We start from the raw sequence: 19,697 nt of genomic DNA, 5'->3' as shown, positions 1-19,697 counted from the left end.
TTATTTTAAAATACGCTGCCCAGCGTCTCCCCCCAACCCCCTCCTGCTTTTGCGCAGCCGGGGCTGGGGGGAGATGAGGAGCGCACAAAAACGCGGTTTGCACGTGTGTCCGGCTTGGGCTGCGGGTGTGCGCAACCGGCGACTGTGTGTGTGTATGTGAGTGTGCGCGCGCGCGCGAGTGTGTCTCTGTGTGTGCTTTCTTGTTCTCTTACAGGGTACAATGTTAAAAAGCCACCGCTAGTCGCCCCCAGTGCTCCGACTCTCTGGGTCTTTTTGTCTCTAGTGCAGATTAAACGTCACGTCCGCACTTGAACTTGAATTTTATCCCATTGTACAGAGGCAGCCCCAGCCATAGAGAGACCGAGAGCTCCCAGAGAACCCGGACTCCGCCATCTTCACGTTGCAATCTATAGCTCCCAGTCTGCGCCCGCACCGACCCAGGCGCACTGGGCGAGCCGCCCCTCCGCCCCGCTCCCCCCGGGCCCGCGGCGCCAGGGGAGCGCTGGGGAGCGCTCGCGGGGACTCGGCAGCCCCTCCGGCCGGCGCCAGCCTGCCAGGTGAACTGGGAAGGAGCCTCTCTTGGTGTCCCCCCAGAGCCTCGGAAGGGTCAGTCTCCGAGAAAAAAAAAACAAAAAACAAAAACAGGCAGCCCGCAGAAAAACCCAGAAACAACCGAACCGGGGCAGTTTTACATTGCTTTGGGTTTTTTGAGGGGGCGGGGTGAGGGGGTACGAGACAAGTCCCCAAGTTTTCTTTGCTTTTTTTTTTTTTTCCTTTGCTTTTTCTTCTTCTTCTTCTTTTTTTTTATTTGTTTGCATTTTTTTTCTTTTCCCCTCCTGGTAGAAGTGCGCTTTCCACCTACCAGACCCTGAAAGAAAGTGTCAGGAGCCGGTGCAAAATCCAGTTTAAGTTCAAGAAGACATTTGCAAGTGCAAGAGGCCAAGCAGTTTGAAGAAGTGTAAGAGATTTTTTTTCCTTCGAAAGAATATATTTTTAAAGAAACCAGCCAGTCCGCGGAAAGCAACAGCAGTTTTTTTTTTTTTTTTTTTTTTTTTTTTTGCCTCTTTTTCTTATTTTAGATCGAAAGGTTTTTCTTGCTTTTCTTCCCTTTTTTTTCTTTTGGCAAACAAAACAAAAAACAGCATAGAAGAAAGAGCAAAATAAAGAAGAAGAAGAGGAGGAAGAGAGGGCAAGAGAGGAAGGGAAAAAAAACACCAACCCGGGCAGAGGAGGAGGCGCGGCGGCGGCGGCGGCGGCGGCGGCGGCGGCAGCGGCGCGGCGGCAGCGGCAGCGACTCGGACCCCCTCCCCCGGCTCCCCCCATCAGTGCAGCTCTCCGGGCGATGCCAGAATAGATGCCGGGGCAATGTCCCGCCGCAAACAGGGCAACCCGCAGCACTTGTCCCAGAGGGAGCTCATCACCCGTAAGTGTCTGCGGAGTGCGCGCGAGGGGCCGGAGATGGGGCTCCGGGCGCCTGGGGCTGGGGACACGGAGCCCGGAACAGCCGAGCCGGGCCAGGCTCCGGGGCCGCCCGCTGGCTGGCAGAGTCAACGGCGTCGGCCTGGAGCATGGCGGGGGGCGGGGGCCATAGGAAAGTTTCTTTGCAGCCGGGGGAGTTGGGGCGCCAAGCAGCCGGACGCGCCTCGGGCTCGGGGGCCTGCGGAGCCGGCTCCGGGCCGGGGAGGGGGCGTGCAGGCTAGAGGAGTGTGTGTGTGCGCGCCGAGCCCGGCTGGACGCTCGCCCCTCCGAGCGGCGTGTGTGGCGGCGGCGGCGCTGGTGGCGGGGTTTGGAGAGGAGGGGGAGGGGGCTGGGGGAGCGGAGGGGGAGGGGGGAGCCGGGAAGTGGGGAAAAGTTGGCGAGCGCGTGGGTCCGCGCTGACGGCGCGGGCGGAGGAGAGCGGGGTGCGCTGCGGCTGGGGGAGCCGTAGGGCCAGGGGCGGCCGCCGGCTCCGGGTTCCCGGTCCCTGCGCCCGGCCCAGCAGGGTGCCGGCCTCGCCGGTCCTAGGATTCCGCAGCCGCCTTTCTCTCCCCTCCTCCTGCTATTTGCAAAATAATCCAGCTGCGCGGCTGTTTGCAGGGCTCAAGCCCCCTTCCCCACCCCCCATTTCCCCACCTCCGTCTGTCTCCTGGGATGATCTTGTCTTCTTTCCCCCACTTCAAAAAAGGTGGGGGAATTGGGGTTGGTGAAAAATCCCCGCCACGAGGAAAAAAAAAAAAAAAAGGTTGTCAGTTAGGAGTGGGAAGAGAGTGATGCGCTCGTAAAATAGTAAAAGAAAAAAAAAAGAAAAAGAAAAAAAGGAGACCCATCAATCTTGTATCCATCTTTCTATCTCAGTATCTTTCATCTTTCCTATCTAAATAAACAAGGCAGGTCGCAGTGGAAATCCACCGGCTGAAATCGTGTAGATTTCAAGCATGTGGCTGGGCGGGCAAAGTCAGGCAGCGGGGCAAGACAAGCAGCAGCTTCCACCGTCCCTGTTGGGTTTATTTAGCAGAGGGGAAAAGCGAGCGCGAGCGGGTCAGGTACGGTGTTTGCAGGGGAGCCCGCTCCGGGTCCCCGCACACTTGCACCGGGAAGGTGGCATCGCCGCGCTCCCCGCCCGCCGCAGCCCGCGGGGCCGCTTCTTCGCTGCGCGCGAACATTTCCCCGCCGTTCTTTCTCTCGCGGTGCCTGGGTCGCCGTTCCTTTTTTTTTTTTTTTTTTTTTTAATTGCATTAAAAATAAAACATCCTCTGGGTGCCATCGAGACCGCGGGCAGGTTGTCTGTCTGCAATCCGCCGCGCACCTCGCCGGGCTGGGGCCGGGCTGCCCGCGCGGAGCTAGAGAGGGCTGCGCGCCCAGCCGCCGCAGAGGACTGGCTGCGGGGCGGCCGAGAGCCGAATATTTATGTTATATTTTAAAAAATTTAAATAAATAAATAAATATATAAAGGGGTTCTCCCCTCCCCTGAAAACCCAGCATAGGAGCCATCTGCTCGGAGCAATTGCTGTTGCCATCTCTCCTTTGTTACAGCAGATACATTAGTAAGAATTTGTGGATTTATTATGATTTTTTTTTGGGGGGAATAGAAATTCAAGTGGGATTCGCCTTGGGAGAGGGATGCCTCTTTGGAGGGAGGGAAGAGGACTTCTCTTTTATTTTTCGCCATTGTAACATCAAAGAAGACTCGCCGGCTGCATTTAAAACAAAATGTTTTGCAGCCAGATTTGAGCTTGGTTTGATCAAGGTCTTTTTTGCCAGTTGACATTTCGATCCTTTACCAAGCCACAGCAATCGCTTATTCTACACCCTTCCCCCTTTAGATGGGGTGGTTGTTAAAACGTCTATACTTGCAGAGGCTTAATTTCTCCAGGAGGCAATTTGCCCCACGTAGCCTCTGTATAATTGCAAGGGTTGTTTTTGAGGAGGGGGAATTGGGGGGGGGGTCGGGGAAGGGGGAGTGAATGGGGGTGCACTGCCAAGCTGGCAGCAGCGGCGAGCCAGGAGTGGTTGCAGTTGTGTGTAAGGGAAGAAGCAGGTAGGTTCTCTTTGCTTTGGCTCTCCCTCTCCTGGCATTCTTGGGACATCAGGCGAGAGCCCTGGCCAGACCACTGGTGGCAGCTGGGCATGAGGGTGAGGGGTGCCTGGTGCAGCACTTTTCCATCCTTCATTTGTTCCCTGTCTCACTCAGCCTTGCTCAGAGCTGCACTGGGCAAAGCCAGCTGACACTGGAGCAGTGGCAGGGAGGGAAAAGAGAGAGGCAAAGGAGAAGAGAGGTGAGGAGAGAAAGGGGAAGGAGACCAGAGGGCAAAGGAAAGCCCGCCTGCCTTCGAGGGGTACATGGAGCCCAGGCTATGTGTACGGGTTTAAGCTAGGAGAGTGGTCCAACCAGTTTTCAGACAAGGCTGTTTATTATCCAAAAGCAGCTGGCTTTTCGTCTGTCCTGTGTCACCCGGGAGGGAGGTGGGAGTGCAAGCAGGGGAAAGGCAGGAATGGGGTGCACTTTAGCCTCGGTGGCCTCTGGAGGTGCCTCTCCACAAATGCAGGAGCCTTGGACTCAGGGTGCTTTGGAGCCCTGGTTGGCAAAGCGGGCGCTGTTGCAGCCTCCACTTGGGGTTCACCTTTTAGATTTTAAATGCAAAAGATACCCCTTAAAACATGGTCCATCTTTATCAGTGGGGTGGCAGCTCCCAGGCCTGTGGGGCAGCAGCCTCAGGTCCTTCAGGGATGATGCAACTGCAAATAACTGATGGCCTGGGAAACAGGAGGGCACACAAATAGCAAGCATGGTCTTTGTGGGTGGGTGGCGGGCGGAGGGGGGGGGGAAGAGAGAGGGGGGAGGGAGCGTCTGAGAAGGGCTCCATAATGAGCTAGTTAAATTTACAGACAGGACCAGGGACAAGAGGAGTGAGGTAAAAAAGAGTGAGAGACAGCTGGTGATGGAAACCTGGGCTTCTGGTTTGCTTCAAAATGTTTGACCCAGATGGATATGGCTTTTAAAAACAGAGGACAGACACAGCTATTAATAAAAAAACAAACAACAAAACAACACAGTGGCAATCGTGCCAAGGGGAGGTTAGGGGGGATCGACTGACCAGGCAGAGGAAAGGGCCAGAGCCCGCTGTGCCAGACAGGGCGAGGGTGAAGGCAAGAGTGCTTAAGCCCGAGAAGAAGCTTGATGCTTTCTGAAGAGACCAAGGAAAATAAGATGTCCATGGTAAACTGCGTAACCCCAATCAAGATGATTTTCTCAATAACCCACCAACAGGTTTCCTAGGAAGATTAGTAATTTTCCGTATGAATTCACCATTTTGTAAAACAACTAGAGACCCAATATTCAATGCAAAAATTAGGCTAACTGTTAATTCCATGGTTGCCTTTTAAATTAGATTTTGCTGTAGCTGTATGTTTTGAAGGCGGCGGTGTTCACAATTATCTTGACTCCCCAGGGTACAGTATATCTCCCATGGTCCACGTGTCTTTCAAAATTGGGCCTCCGATAAATTTCATAAGACATAACCCTCTTTTTTTTTTTTTTTTTCTGGTTAGTTGGTGGGGGGAGTGAAGTTCCTATCCCTTCTGCACAGAAGGGAACCCCATATCATTAGAAGTGTGATATAAGTCAGCTGCTCTGATTCAACGGGAGAATAAAAATGTGTTCATCAAAGGTGTTATGCCAGGCTGATTTTATTCATTTGTAATTCACACCTGAGAGAAAACAGCAGTGAGCATATTTTAACAACCCCTAATATTTTTAAAGGGTCTTTTTTTTTTCCCTACCTGAATGATATGATGTATATATGCATATTTCTTTTCTTTTTTTTTTTTTTTTTAATGGGGAAGTTGCTATCTGCCTGTGCCTGGCCTTGGCGATTTTTTGTCTGGCCTTTGAAATATTTCGTAACAGAAAACTAGTCATTTCTGAAGTACTGGGGTGAATGCAGTTGCTTTTGTGAAGCCGGCCTTAGAGACATCGAGGCTGGGGTTAACTGGTTGGGTTTGTTGCGTCAATGACCAGTGCAGAGGGTTAAATGGGTCCTCCTCAACCCAAGGGAAGGCCAACTTTGGGTGCATTTGAGAATAATTAGAATTATGTCTCAGGTGAGACGGAAGCACAGAAAACAGTCGTTTACAGATACCAGTTTCTAGCGCCTTCTCAGAATCGAGTTCTTGGCACTGTCTTATAGCTTAGAACACGGCTTGCACCAGCCTTTACTTCTCCCCTTTTCATCTCCTATCTCGATTGCTTTGCATTCTCTGTTGCTTGTTGTGATAAAATACTTTCCAAAATAAACTTTCAGTTGAATTGGCTTTTGGTTGATGGCAAGCTGAAACGCCGAGCCGCGCCTAGCGCCACTTGGCAGCTAGGGGGAGCTCGGTGCCCGTGTCATGGCTTGGCGCCTTCGCTACAATGGGCTAGGAACGGGCTTCCATCAGCAGCGGCGGCAGTTTACGTTGCTGCAAAATGTCTTAAGTGTGAAGTTGTAATATTGATTTTCCAGCAGAGATTCGTGCAGGACAAAATGAGAATATAAGTTTGAGAAATCTATTTTCAAGCTATCGCCATTGATTTACAAGCCCTCACTTGGCAGATGGGGGCATTTTCTTTTTCTTTGATTTTCTTTCTTTCTTTCTTTCTTTCTTTTTTAACAATTAAAATTGTGAGTTTTGAATGGGTGTGTTTTCCCTGATTTGTCCATGGTCTTGACGTTCTGAAAATACTGCTCTGTTATTAAGGCGCTGGTGATCGGGCTGGGGAGGTCTGGGAAGAGTGCACATCATTTTGGGGAAGGCGTACTGCTCATTTCTGTCTTGTATGTCACAGACCCAGGGAACAGTCGAGAGTTGCTGCTTTTGGGAGTCGTGTACCTAAAACAGCTTGATGAATGGAAATCCTTTTAGCTCAAATTTTATAACACTTGGATTCTCAATTCCATTTATTAGGTAATGTTCCCACTGTACTAAGGGAAATAGTACCGTTCCCCAAAGATTTAAAATGCCAACTCAAATTACATGTAAAACTTTGTTTGGAAAGAATATGTGATTGCTAGAACCAATGTTGATCACATCTTTCACCCCAAACAGTTGTCCTTTATGGATGGTTTTTAATGAGACGATTTCTCCCCTAAACATGTAATTTAGTGATGGGGAATAAATGTGCTTTTGATCATAGGATTTCTAGATTTATAATGTCTTCTTTCCCAAGTTCAAGAAATCTGCAGACTGCACCCTGAGTCTTATGCTAGAGTTCAATATATGAGCAGAAGAGGTTACCCTGAGACAGGAAAGAGTGCTTTATTCTAACCTAAAAGAGAAATAAATTAGGTCAGACAAAAGCCTAGTGCTGTCATCAGCTGGAGAAAGAGCCTTCACTCTCCAGTACAGAGGACCAGCAATTTATCTGATTATTTCTCTACTTCATTTAATGTTTGAATCGAGCCAGTTGTAAGCATGTAGTGGCGGCGAGCTTACTGGACCTCTCAGAGATGAAGAGGCACCGTCACCTCGAAGTCTTGGGCTGGGCGGTGGTCTCTGAGCTGCAGATAACCGTTAAAAAATCAGTTTAGTAATCTCCAATCCTTTGCCTTAGAACTCAGGGGAGTTTCACAAGCTGTAACTAAACACAGATCATAGATAAGACAATGCAGGAAAAAAATATATGGGGGAGGGAATGGGAGGGGGTCAAGTTCTTGTCCCTTGGAGACTCTCCTTCATCTCCCACGGCTTAAGGATGGACCCTCTGGCTGCCTGGTTAGGCCTCACCTTCAGCTGAAACTCTCCAAGGACTTTGGCCTCTAAGTTAATGCTGGCTTCACATCGGGAGGACAAGGAGAAAGTAAGTGCTCTTTGGGGGCTGTACCCTGAACCACATGCTTGAGTTATTGATACCCGCAGAGCATACTTCTCTGAAGACGGTGTTAGCTGTAGACACACTTTTGTATTTATTAATGGGGAGGGGCACCGAAGACACTAGGAATGAATGAATGTGTCATCCAGCTGCCGTGAGTATGCTTTGTCACTTTGCGACACTCTTGACTCAGGCCATTCGGTCTGATGTCCTGTGCGCTCTGTCCTGTCCCTGCTCCCTGATCCCTCTCAACTTCCTTCCGGTCCCAGGGAGCCAAATGTCAGGAAGATGTGCTCAGGCACAGTCCCCCCCGTTTCTCCGTCCCTCCCCAAGAAACGCCGTGTGCTGACTGCCTCCCTTGAGCAGTAGGTTTCCCAGGACGTGGGTAAAAAGTGCCGAGAGCAGGCTATTTGGAGATGCGTGGAAAGAGAAGGACACATTTCTTGCTGCTTCTGCACAAGCCAGTGAGGAGGGTGAGCAAAGCAGCCTCGTTTTTTACTGGCAAAAGTGACACTCGATGGAGGCTCGATGAATGGTGCCACATTCACGGGACGTTGGTCCAGCATTTTGACATATGCAAGTCTTTTGTGCAGTTGCTGAAATTCAAGAAATTCATTCTTTTTTCTTTTTCATGTGGCAGCTGATAATTTACTTGGGTGTTGAATTAGCCAGCCTGAACTATTTTACTGTAATGAAATCCCAGACCACACAAAATTAAGTCACTTCAAAGTAAAAAAAGAAAAAAAATCCTCTCTTTTACATAACTTCTTTTTTATGCCCCCCTCCTACTGAACTGCTGAAATACAAATACATTTGTGAAATGTTCTAGTGAGTTTTCTACTAAAACAACACGCAGAAATGACCGAGAAAAGTTGAATGCCAATATTGTTGTGATTAACATGTGCCTCAGAAATGGATTCGCTGCTAAGAATTAAAAAAAGAAGTGTGTGTGTGTGGGTCATGTTTAAATTTCTACCTTGGAAAAGAGATGTTGAAAGTACTCCTGCGCTTGCTGTTTGCTGTTGGCCTCAGATGATCCAAACTCCTCCAGCTAAAGCCTTGAGGTCCAGTGTCCTGTGTGGAGGCCCCTCTTTTCTTCCACACCTTTGAAAAAAGCATAACGTTAAATAAAAACAAATCTCTTCATTTGGCCACAAAGAGTGCTTTTATATCACATCATTAGGAGCCTGTTGTGGCTCTGAAGATGGAAGGCATTTGCAGTTTTATAGAACCTGCTAAATGTGTTGAGAAGGACTGCTATTGTGGTAAACCTTTTCCTTTTCTTTTTCTCTAAAGCGCCTGTTTTATTAGTCAAGCCTTTAATTTGTAACCTTTTAGTGATGGCCGAGACCTGTGGATATACCTGAGTACTGTTTTCCTTATTCACTTGTTCTTTTTTCTGCTCTTGTGTTGGGGAGACCCAGACTCCTGGGCTCAGTTTTTGGGGTTCTGGAGAGGTGTGTGCAGTGGGGGAGAGAAGGCGGTTGGACTCCGTAGAACAACTGAGAAAATGTTTCAGGGAGCTGCTTCAGCATCCTAAAATCAGGCTGGAGTCCTGCAAACAGTCTGCACACTGGGAGGTCCTCCCCAAACATTCGACTTTCCCGCCTGGAGTCTGTAGACCAGAGGTATGGGAGTGACGCTCTTCCTGTATCTAAAACGTCTTCGTGGATCTGGAATTCCCACCTCCTGGTCTGCAGGCCAGGCCCAAAGTTTCCCCCGCTGACGCTGATGGAGTCAGCGGGACCCTGATCATTTTCCTGGGAAACCCACACTGGGAAGCGTGTTTTGCACCGGCCGCCTTCCCTTGCTCTCCCTCCCACAAGTCAGAAATGGCTATCGAGGTGTGTGCCTCAGTTGAGGAGGGGCAGACAGGACCTCATGGGGTGGTGGCTGTGGTATGCATCTGTCCCTCCAGGGAGGCAGCCTTTGGAGGGTGTCAGGGGGCTGCAGAGCTGACCTGGAGCAGGCTGGACTCCTCTGACTGTCTACTGAGAGGGTCGAGGGTCAGGACAGAGAAAGGTGATCTGTGTCATGCTTCCTGCTTCAGACTCCGCCTGGTTGTGCCCTCCCAGGATCCCCACCCCCACCTTGTGCCCTAATAACCCTTCAAGACCCCTCGTGGACATCCTCCTGGCACCTGCCTCCCTCTTATCTCCATTTCCTTCTCTGCCGGGCACTTCATTATTCCCTCTGTTAGGGGAACTTCATAAAATCTCTTGTCGTGCCTTTAAGCGTCATCTAGTCATAGATTATTTTCTCCACCAAGAATTGATTCCTGCTCTCTCCCCCTCCACCCTTCTCGTCCCCCCTCCCTACGGTTGTTATTTTCTCTTGGATCCAATAAATTAAAAATGGATGGCAGCTCAGAAAGTGTTGTGTTCCGTCGAGTGTGCGTGTGGTGGCGTTTCCGTGTCGCCTGGAGTCCCAGCCCCTCCCCGAGTGTTCACGGAGAGGAGATGAAAAGATCTCTTCGTAGATTATGGGTAAGCATGGGCTTGCTGGCAAGAGCTCTCTCTTCGTAGGAAGCAGGTGTAAAGTCTCCAGTCGAATGCAAGCTCAGGCGGATGGATGCTGAACATTTCTTGTAAACATGCGTACACATCATGATGGCGGTTGTGACGTTGGTGGCACACGATTTTAAGAGCCTGGGACCCATCCCCCCACATCCTTCCCCTTCCCACCCCCGTCATCACTGAAACAATAATTCTGTATATGTTTCTCCTGGACTGTAGCTTAGCCATTAAAGATAAGAGAGTTGGATTTGAATTAATGCAGGGTAAGGAGGAGCAGCAGCCCATGTGCTGTGTATGTAGCAACGTACGTGTGTGTGCAGGCAGCCACGCACATGCCCGGTGCTCTGGGGACAGCAGGCAGCAGACCTCTCGGCTGGAGTTCCCCTAAGGGCAGGTGCATGGGCAGTTGTTAGAGATGGAACAGGGAGGGCGGGGCCCTTGGCACCCTCTGTGTGGGGGAGTCACTGGCCAGGTAAGGCCCTGCTGAAAGCTTGCAGCTGCTGGGGGCTTGTTGGCTGCTTGGCTGGGCCTGTGTTAACGATGTCTTTCCATTTCTGTCTTCTGCCTCAAATTCCTTCCCAGCAAAGCCCAGCATGGGGAAGTTTGTCTTGGGATCAAGTGCTTCCCTTTTCACTTAACAACGATGTCCATTATTATTTGCGAAGCCTAATTTCATTGCTTCTAAATGCATTTACCAGCTGGGAGGAGGCCTGGCCTTGTAAATAAAATGTGGTTTTGTTGTAAAAGAAAATCTAACTCGTGTGTTTGTGTGTGTGTGTGTGTAAATACAGATTTGTCCCTTCACTTTAGGATTGAGCATTTCAGAATTCACCTCAGCCCTCTGATAGCTGCCTTTCGAACAAGTTGCCTGCTGCATCCATTCATTTTTCCTCTTAATGAGTCAAACATTTTAGCAATTGCTCTACTTTATTCGGCTCATAATATATTGAGAGCAGCAATATTCTGCAGGGCTGCCCGACACTTGGGGAGCTTTTCATGGAAGCAGAGATCATCTCAGAAGAAAACCTCATCTTGGCTTTATTTTTTTAAGGCCCGAGTTTGCTGGACAAGACTGCATGAGAGGCTGGTCTGTAGGGTCTGGGAATTTGAAAGGCTGTTTTCATTGGTCTTTTTCCTGGTGCTTTTTCATCTCTGGGTGGCAGGTTGGACCACTCTGCCTGTTAGAACAGAGGTCTGGTTCTCTGAGGCTGTGCAGAGCCGGGAGACTCAGGTGTCCATAGGGCAGAGAAAGCAGGGTGTCCCTTTGCCCTTCCCAGGGCTTGGCCAAATGTTTTTCTCTTTTCATTTCTTCCATTATCGATACAGTTCAAAGGAGGGACACATGCACACTTATGCAGGCACCCTACACGCCCAGCTCGGTATCAGCTTGCCAGCGGAAATGAAACCACAGTCTTTGGGGGTGTCTACAAAGGCCTTGAACGTGAGCTTTCAGGCCCACTTGGTCCACTTACTCTGACCCAGAAATTTGGGACTGGGGGTGACTCTGCTGCCTGATGTTGGGGGTGACCTTGCTACCTTCCTGGGAAGTGTCACACACAGCAGGCCAAGGCACAGCCCCACAGCCTGGGTGGTGGGGAGAGGAAACCCTGTTCTTTGGAATCGGGTGAACACCCTGTCATCTTGGGGGTTTGACTTTCAACGCTGAAAGTGGGAGGGGAAGGAGATTGTTTTTGTCTGTTTCTTTTCCTCCCAGACTCCCTTAGAGGCAGCGAGTTGGATCTCTGGTCTGGGAGGTGGAGATCCCAGCTCAGAGCTGAGCCCTGGAGCCCTGGATAATCCTGGGGCTGTCTCGGGGACGCCAGCAGGGCCTGGCTCCCAGGTTGGTTGGCTGCTAGGACTTGACGCAGAAATCAGAGCTGCAGCACAGCAAACGGCTTTGGACACCTTCAAACCCAATTACAGGGGCTCGCAGGGCTGCTGCATGAGGAAAGTGAAAAGGCAGAGACTGCCAAAAAAAGGAAAGAATACCAGATGTTACCAAAAATAAAAATAAAAAAAAAAAAAAGGAGAGAAAGGAAAAAGTGCTGGTACATAGTCTTGGCAAAAGAGGAAGCTGAGAAGGAGAGGTGCTTGCGAACAGGCGTATGTGACCTCTGCTAATTTTTAAATTCATCTGTGTTTCTTTTGAATTAGAAAATGAATATGAAATTATGTAGTTGAAAACCTCCTAGCAGAGAGGAGATACTTAGGCTAGCTAGAACTACTCAGGAGGGCAGACGAGGCTGAAAAAGTTAATAAAAAAAACAAACAAAAAAGTAAACCGAAGATTAAATTTAAAAAACCAAGAAAACCTCTTCGCCCTCAGAAAGGATGGTCAAGTTGGCCCTGTGGATTTGTTGTTGTTTGTTTTTATCAAATCTTCCCTCGATGCAGGAGTTTGCCAGGCCTGGACAGGGTGGCATTTAAAATAGTACCAGGTACCGCACCTCGCCCCTGTTTCATTTGAATTCTCAATTTCATTATGTCCTTTTTTGCTTTTCAGCTCATTTCTTTTGTGCCTCTCTATTTTTTAACAAAACAATATTTTGACATCCTCCTCCCATTTATTGGAGCACCTTCTGTAAAAATGGCGCACAATACATCCTTATATTTCTAAAGAACTGTTTTTACAGCCCTCTCCTTTGGCTCTGAAATTATGTATATGTAATTGGTAATTAAAGGTGCGAGCTTTTCAATATAAACAGTATTGCTCAATGTTAGATCATTAAAGGGAAAAAGAGGCACCAAATAATTACCTTTTACATTCTGACAAACCGTTCACAGGAATCCGGTCTCCCCTAGAACCTCTGTTCGGTGGGAAGGTTGTGATTACATTTTAACCATAGCAAAGCATCTTTTCATAAAATAAATTGGTAAATTAATTATGTGGCATTGTCTTCAAACCCCTTTTTAAGTAAACTCCTATTTCTTTTTAAAGTGTAATTAATGGTTTCTGGGACTGGCTTTGTGAGGACTGTTTCTTTACCTTGTAGGTTCTTTTTGTTAGAGAGATGCAGACAACAGATTTAGGATTTCCTCGTCTGCGGGGCGTTTTTGTACTGCCACATTTCTGATGCATTCTACATTTAATTCATCGAGGGCTCTGTCTGCTTTTCTGTAACCACAGATGGGATCTCAAATTGTAGTTTCTCTTCTTAGCGATACCTACATCGCTACCTGTCCACACACAGTTCATACGTGTGCGTTGTACGTCACGTGTCGTTGTATATTCCATATTCAGTTTCACACATGGACTCTCCTAGGCCCTGCATAGGCTCGTGTTCAGAAAATAGAGAACAGTGATTTATGTGTAGGATGGGAGATGCCACAGAATTTTTTCCTTAAATTATCTGTTCTTTGGCTCCGGCACTTCAATAACTTCACTGCCACGGAATGTATTTTCCTCCCTCCCATTCCTTCTCCCCGTTCCTCTGTGGTTTTCATTATCCTTTCCTAAATACCATACAACTTCAAATTTACCTGCCTCCTCGGGTTTCAGACCTTTGGCTGCCCTCTGGCTTCTCTGAAGACCCCGCCACTCGTGCCTTCTCTACGACTACTGACATTTGCTCTCGAAAAATTCCAGCCCGAAGTTGCTCAGACCCCGAGGGGAATATGAAACCTCCACACTGTCCACTTCTCTTTATTTATGACACTTTCTGCTGCTGAATCTTCCAATTTTCCCTTGAGGAGGTTGCTGCTTTTTGAGGCATTTATTAGCTTCCAAATATTTGGGTCCTAGGCTCCCTACTCCCCCCTACCCCCACAAAAAAAACCCAAGAGAAATCTATCGGCTGCTAAAGAAATATAAACACATACTGTCCATTGAAAGTATGGTTTGATATCTTCTAAGAAATGCTTTTGGAGTCTGGAGAATTTTCTTTCTTTCATTTTTCTGGGAGTGAAAATAAAATCAACAAACAGAAAAGGACAGTGGGGAGTTGATGAGTATGGGGAAATCTACAGAGAAAGGGAAGTCTGACCGGGCCCCGGGTGCTTGGCAGGGAGAGCCGGCTTCCCAACTTTGCAAGCCGGTTCCAGCCTCCCTTCTGCTGCAGTGCTTTCTCCTAAGATATTTTTTTGGAACCTGACACTCACTTGTTGCTTTCTGAGCATGTGGGCTTCCTTCTCTCCTAAGGACGGACCCCGAGACGCCCATCTGGGTTTCTGTTTTCTAGTTTGGTGTGTTTCCAGGTCCCAGGTAGAGGAATGTCAGTGGGATTCGCATGAATGGGGAGGGCATGAATGAAGGTGTAAGGGATGGGAGGGGTGGGGCTCCAGCCCAGCAGGGGGAAAGGGTTCCAGCTCACTGGTTCTCAGCCCTGGCTGCCCATTGGAATCACCTGGGGAGTCCGAAAGAATATTCCGATGTTTGTTCCCAGGGTCATTGGTCAGGGGGGTGCTGCCTGGACGTTGGGATTTTTCAAAGCCTCCAGGTGATTCTCAGATACTGGAAACTTTGAGAGACATGTCACGATCTCATGCTGTTAGCAGCCAGGGTGTGTGTGTTTGCACGTGTGTTCGTGTGTGTTCTTATACTACGTTGGAGAGAAACTGGCAGAAAATAAACTAGAATGCAGTAAGATCAGCAATACTTATGTGGCAATGCCCAGGGGGCACGACGTTGCTCCTAGAGCCTCAGTGTGTGCCCGTCTGTCCCGTGGGGGATGCTCACCAGCCCCCAACCCCAGGGAGGACCTGGTGAGCTCTAGCAACCAGCAGCAGTGGGGTCTGCTTCTTGGCGGGGATGGGGTGGACCGGAAGTCGGGTGCTGTGACCGCCTAAGCCCATCTCTATCTTCTCTGCCCCTTCCCTTTCTTCTTTCTGTCTCCAGCAGAGGCTGACCATGTGGAGGCTGCCATCCTCGAAGAAGACGAGGGTCTGGAGATAGAGGAGCCAAGTGGCCTGGGGCTGATGGTGGGTGGCCCCGACCCTGACCTGCTCACCTGTGGCCAGTGTCAAATGAACTTCCCCTTGGGGGACATCCTGGTTTTTATAGAGCACAAAAGGAAGCAGTGTGGTGGCAGCTTGGGTGCCTGCTATGACAAGGCCCTGGACAAGGACAGCCCGCCGCCCTCCTCACGCTCCGAGCTCAGGAAAGTGTCCGAGCCGGTGGAGATCGGGATCCAAGTCACCCCCGACGAAGATGACCACCTGCTCTCGCCCACGAAAGGCATCTGTCCCAAGCAGGAGAACATTGCAGGTATGGGATGCTGCGCTTGCCTGGTTGCTGCAGAAGCCACCTCCGGGGTCCCACGCCCTCTGCCTGAGTGTACTGGTGCAGGGGAAGGCTCAGGGGCTTCCAGGATGGCCTCTGGGCCACCAGCCAGGGCTCCCCCTTTCTGAGGGTCCACCATCCAGGTGACCTTCAGGAGGAGACAGGCCTGGGGCTCGGGAAGGCCCAAATGACTGATGGCTGCTTGCTTTTGGTGAGGGGACTCTGTCTCAGGGGCTAATCCAGAGGTGGTCAGAAGCACAGAATGAAAATTTGGAAGTCTGGTTGGCCCTCTCTTTGCTACTGATCTCAGCTTAGTCCCTGATTTTGAAGCTACACAGTCTTGGGTTAGAATTTGTCTTCACAACTTGGACATGTCAGTTTGCCCATCTATGAAATGGAGCTAAGGAAACCCACCTATTAGGGTTGCTGTGAGGATTAATGAGCTGTTGCATGTGGCATGACCTGGTAGGCACTTAGGAATGGGAGTGCTTATTCTCTCCCCTCTCCTTTCTCTCTGGACTCAGTTTCCCATGTGTGAAAAGAGGAGTTAGGTCCCCTGATCTCAGACGTTGCTTCTGACGTTGCCTGACCCCAGGGGCCGGTCCCAGGCAGGGGTGTGGGAACTTGTTGGAGCACTGGGTCCGTTGGGGGAGGTTGGACATGCCCTTTGACATGCTCACTCATTCGACCACTGGGACAGCTGGTTTTACCACCTTGAGAACAGGTCTAGGGCCCCTCTGTCCCCAGGCATGGGCCTGCTCACCGCAGTGAGTTAGCATGAAGTCCCTCCCTCTTGGCCAGCACCGTGGCATGCTGGAACCTCTTCCGGGGAGCCACTGCTTTCTGTGCAAACCAGAGTGTGCGTTTCTGGTTTATACTTCTGAGCCCAGGAGGCCTGGGGGAGAAAGGAGGGCCTGGCCAGCCTGGGTTCCCTCAAAAGCAGCAGCCCGTCCTGGAGCAAGATGGGCATCAGAGTTTATGCAGATGAGTCTTCAAATCCTGATGGTTGACTTTGGGTTAGCCCCTTCATGGGTCGGAGCCTCAGTTTCCCCATCTGTCAACAGAAATGGTAATACCAGCAGGCCTGGTGTGAGGATTCGATGAGCAGGGGCTCTTAATCAGTTTTTTGCCTGTGGCACTTCTCTCTCAGGGGCCTCCTCTGGCTCTGCGGCATGCAAGTAGGTGGCTGGCTGGGAAAACGAGTGCATTGATCATTACCATGCTTCCATCATGGAAGGTAGCATGGGCTCTGGAGGGACTCAGGCTTTGGATGCTTCTAGGAGGGTGAGACAGATGGGCTTGGGCACTCATCAACACCCATCACCCAGGACGCAGTCAGGGTAATGCTGCAAGCCTGTCTCCGCCACGTCTCCAAAGCTTTGTGACACTGAGCCTCACTTTGCTCACCTGTACAAGGGACTTAGTGAGCCCTCTCTTTTGTGGGGAGACTGGTGGTATGCAGATTCCTGCAGCTCCTGCCAGGCACTGGGGAGGCGTCAGTGAACCAGATTGGCCTCTGGGCCTTGCCTTCTGATGGGTGCCCTAGCATGAAGTGTCTCATAAGCTTTCCAAGATGCAAGGGGCTTTGAGACATGTCCAGGCCACAGGCATGTAAACACTGGCTTCTCAGAGTGCTGTGAACACCCGAGCAGCGTCTCTTCACCGGGCTGAGCCACCAGGCCAGAGAGGTGCTGGGTGCCTTTTGTCTTTGTTGATTGATGGTCCGGGGACAGTTTCACCTGTAGTGTCAATGCTTGGCCTCAGTGCACACAGATCTTTCAGGGGTGGCCTTGCCAGGGAGACTTGGGCCACCTATTTATGTTTCAATGGAAAGATTTGCTGCTTTTGCCAAAAACATCCAAATCCTCATTTCACATTGAAGGCATTTCCCAGTGAGAGGCTGCAGATCACTGTGGCAGGTTTGTTTAAGAAAGTGACTAAATGTGATTTCATAAAAGGCAAAGTTAATCTCCAAGGCAGCTTTGTCCTCATCCTTCCACCCTCTGGCCCCCCTGTTTTTTTTTTTTTTTTTCCCTGGGTTGTGATACTGCAGCAGGCTACAGTATTTTTATTTTATGTGTGACGAAAGATATTCTTGGCCTTTCTGTTCAGCAACAGGACGAATGGATTTCTTCATTCTAGAAGAAATATGTAAAATAATCCCTTAGAAGTCTAAAGAGATATGTTTGTTCAAAGCATTTAAAATGTTATTTTAATCAAAGGCACAAAGCGCTCTGCATGCTGTGTCAGCTGAAGACGACCATCCCATTTTAACAGCGCACCATGCGCCTGCCTTTCTAGTTCCCATTCCTCCGATTTCCCTGCCTACTTGGGCACCAACTTTTCTTTTCTTTTTTTATTTAATAAAAAGGAAAGATTAAAGAATAAAACTTCAGTGGCTCAAATGTATAAAGTAATTTAATATGGTGGGAGCATTAATTATTTTAGCTTAATTGAATTCTGAGGACTGCAGTAGTTGCATTTTTGTAGACAAGCCCTGTTTATTATTTCTCTGTGTAGATTAACAGTAAAGGAAACACAGATAACTTTCAGTTATTTATTGTAAAATAAATGTGTCAATTCATGTGTAAAGCAAGCTGCTCAGAGATAATTGAGTCTTTATATTTTAAGAGGGGGACGAGGAATCACGGGCACTTCTCCGCCCGGGCTTCCGGAAACCCGGCCAGCTGCTGCCCACGCTCCTGGCCCCCGGGCCGGCTGTCCCTCCATGCTTCTGCCTCCTGGCCGGGACTCCAATGAGTCCTCCAATCCCTCCATGACCTGCTATTGTCCCCAGGGCCTTGCTGGCCCTGGCCAGTAGCTGGTGAGTGGGTGGCTGTTAATTCTTGGACTCTGCCTCTGGCTTTGGCTGTCCAGGCGCAGAGGAGTCCAGGGTGAGGTGACGTCAAGGGTCCTGCCTTTCCCAGGACCAGCAACCTTCCCAATACCCAGGCAGGTCCCCGCTCTTCCTTGCTACGAGGTGCTTCTAGAAGTGGGGACTCCAGAGACAGACCCGAAGGGGATTCTTCCCACCCTTAAGGGAGATCCCAGGGTGAGAACTGCAGGGGGATTCTGTCAATCATCACACTAGGTCGTGGACCCCATATCAGCTGTTTCCTCAGGACAGTCAATCTGGAGAGTAATTACTATTATTTTTTATTTTTGGTAAATGATAGAGAAGTGGGAAGGTAGAGGGAGGAAGTTTCTGAAGCTTTGTTTTCTGGAGGGCATTCATTCATGCATTCAGCAACTGAGCACCTGGGACCCTTCCTCCGCCCTGGGTGTCCCCACCTGGATCCCCAGGTAAAGAGCCCCCAGAGGAGGCAGCAGACGTCTGACATGGGGATAATGGGCAGAGCGTGAGCTGGCAGCAGCCCAGCTCTTGACGTGTGCATTCTGGGTCCAGGATCCAGCTCCCTGCTGAGCATTCGCTGTGGACAGAGGGAGGTCCTTGGCAGCTTGTTTCAGGCCTGTCTGGGGATGGGGCGAAGCTGGTCAGAGGCAGGGTCTTTAGCCGGTGGTCTGACTCAGGGCAGCTATGGTGCCTCTGATACATTGCTGCCTATAGGTTTATATTCTTTATGTTTCTTAAGGTTCCTGCCTGTGGCATCCTCCCTGCCTCTGTGGGGGTTCGGGGGAGCACAGGACCCGTCCGTTGGGGGAGCTGAGAGGTGTTCCAGGGTTTGCAAAGGGCACGTGGCGCTGCCAAGCCGTTATCTGGGAGGGCTGTTTTGAGGAGGGGTGAGGAGAAAGGGGCTTTCAGGGTGTTTGGGGTTTAAAGGCTGCTGCTGCTGTGTGGGAAAGAACACAGCCCCAGTCAGAGCCCCACCCTGCTCCCTGCCAGCCTCCGGCAGCGACGTGACCTTCTGAGCCGCGGTTTCCTCATCTGTCATTGTGACATTTATGATGAGTGCCTGGCACACGGTGGGGGTAGGTGTGCTGCAAATAGGAGCTTTTCCTGGCGCTCGGCTTTCCCTCCTCCGCGGCGTTTTCGGGCGTTAGAGCAGCTTGTACCGGTCTTCTTGGCACTGAGCTCCTGTCAGGGTTGGGACAAACCTCCACTGGGTTGTGGGACTAAATCCACCATCATAGGCAGTGTCAGCATGGGGGAGTCTCTCTTCCGTCCGTTCTGCCTTTTGTTAGGTGACTGTTCCTTGAGGATCTCTTTGCTGGCGGTGCACTCTGGGGAGCTGGCGGGGGGGTTTCAGGGTGAGGGAGCACAGGCTTTGGCGTCTCCTGGTCGAATCCCAGCCCCATCACTCACTGCTGGCCACCTGTGTGAGTCACTTCACTTTTCTGGGCCCACGTTTCCTCGTCTGCACCTCCTTTTGGGTGATGCTGAGGATGAAATGAGGAAGCACCCACCTGGCACAGGTTGGGCCTGAGGCAGATGATCGAGAAGTGGATGCTTCTAGAAAGCCAAGCACAGGAAAGCGTGGACCCTGCTTGGCAGCATGCCGAGTGCGTGCTTTCCTTGGTCAAAGCCATGATCACTTACCTGGGATTGCTCTCATGGTGATTTCCTACAGGTTCCTCTATATAATTCCCACTTGATAGTCGCTGAAGGGGAGGTGCTTGATCACCAGGAATTTGGTTTTGTCTGTTATCAGCCCTTCCATAACCAAATGAAGCTACA

At 50.1% G+C, this 19,697-nt stretch overlaps 1 protein-coding gene across 5 annotated transcripts in view; it reads left to right on the top strand.

The window, feature by feature from the left end:
- Nucleotides 1–26: 26 nt before the first annotated feature.
- BCL11B (BCL11 transcription factor B) overlaps nt 27–19,697 on the top strand; it is a 104,455-nt gene continuing 84,784 nt past the window's right edge. The window contains exons 1-3 of one of the 5 annotated variants that reach the window (XM_073011310.1): nt 29–557; nt 844–1,423; nt 14,678–15,046. In XM_073011310.1, the coding sequence (XP_072867411.1) occupies nt 1,366–1,423; nt 14,678–15,046 (427 nt within the window). In that variant the 5' untranslated portion in view covers nt 29–557; nt 844–1,365. Of the gene's footprint in view, nt 1,424–3,458; nt 3,518–14,677; nt 15,047–19,697 lie in introns of those variants that run through there. The other 4 variants (XM_007987797.3, XM_007987793.3, XM_007987796.3 and 1 more) reach the window with 4 other exon arrangements.

The sequence above is a fragment of the Chlorocebus sabaeus genome, chromosome 24 (assembly GCF_047675955.1).
Source record: "Chlorocebus sabaeus isolate Y175 chromosome 24, mChlSab1.0.hap1, whole genome shotgun sequence".
NCBI lineage: Eukaryota > Metazoa > Chordata > Mammalia > Primates > Cercopithecidae > Chlorocebus > Chlorocebus sabaeus.
The sequence above is the reverse complement of the archived record's forward strand: the minus strand, read 5'-3'. Positions and strand labels throughout refer to the sequence as shown.